Source organism: Nematolebias whitei, chromosome 18, assembly GCF_014905685.2.
Source record: "Nematolebias whitei isolate Nwh7 chromosome 18, NemWhi1, whole genome shotgun sequence".
NCBI classification, from domain to species: Eukaryota; Metazoa; Chordata; class Actinopteri; order Cyprinodontiformes; family Rivulidae; genus Nematolebias; species Nematolebias whitei.
In genome coordinates this window covers 30,029,776-30,030,618 of record NC_056515.1, presented here as the reverse complement: position 1 = coordinate 30,030,618, position 843 = coordinate 30,029,776, and the positions used below count along the sequence as shown (strand labels likewise).

The 843-nt window shown below is 43.4% G+C and overlaps 1 protein-coding gene across 1 annotated transcript in view; it reads left to right on the top strand.

Moving 5' to 3' along the window:
* The first annotated feature begins 311 nt into the window (after window positions 1-311).
* The window catches only part of kcnn2 (potassium calcium-activated channel subfamily N member 2), a 15,811-nt gene continuing 15,279 nt past the window's right edge, over window positions 312-843 (top strand). The window contains exon 1 of the mRNA XM_037692031.1: window positions 312-401. Within this exon, the coding sequence (XP_037547959.1) occupies window positions 312-401 (90 nt within the window). The remainder of the gene's footprint in view (window positions 402-843) is intronic.

Sequence of the window (843 nt, the reverse complement as noted above, 5' to 3'; positions counted from 1 at the left end):
CTATAAAATGTAATGGTGCCATTTTTATTTTCTTTCCTCCTTTAAAAAGCTTCCTGCTCTAATGGCAAAAAAAAAAAAAACTGCCACTAGGAATGTTCGTTTGTATTTGCTGACAGCAACATTTTGTGAAATATCTACAGCCGCCCGTGACGGCTTGTGCAGGCAGAGGACCTTGACGTGATTAAGTGGATGGAGCCAGAGCATCTGTGGAGGAATATCAGTGTGGCGTGTCAGAGAGAAGAAGGGGAAGTTAATATGGTTCGATAGTGTTTAATCTGCAACCCAAACCTGCAAATATAAACCTCTGTAAGATGAGGATGATGGAGACGGGTCCGTCCTCATCCATAAGCATGACCGGGGATCATGTGGATGAGGAGGTGATGGCAGCGATGGGACTCGGGGTAAAGATAACAGATCGAGAGCGGTGAAGAACAGGAGGAAGGAGGAGCAGCAGGAGAGGTGACCATGTGAGGGAGCTGCTGGATGTGACAGAGGACAGGGAGGAGGAGTGATGAGAGCTGATGAAACCCACTCACACTCAGTCCCCTGAGAAACAGTTCTGATCAGAGCAGCCAGGCGATCACAACCTGTATGCTAATGTGGAAGTGGCAGATGTTCTCATCAGAGAGGCACTTTTAAATTAGAAATACTCACCGCCTGCTGCTAATGTGGCGCTTGATGAAACACACTTTATTTGGTCTTAAAGTAGTTTGAAATGTAAAAGAAACACAATTAAGTCCCTGAGAACTACTGTCTTTGTAAATCATGTTTTACTGTTTGCAAGAGATTTTTCGTTCCTGAAGTGTATTTACTTATATTCTAGAATGTAAAATTTGTTTATAT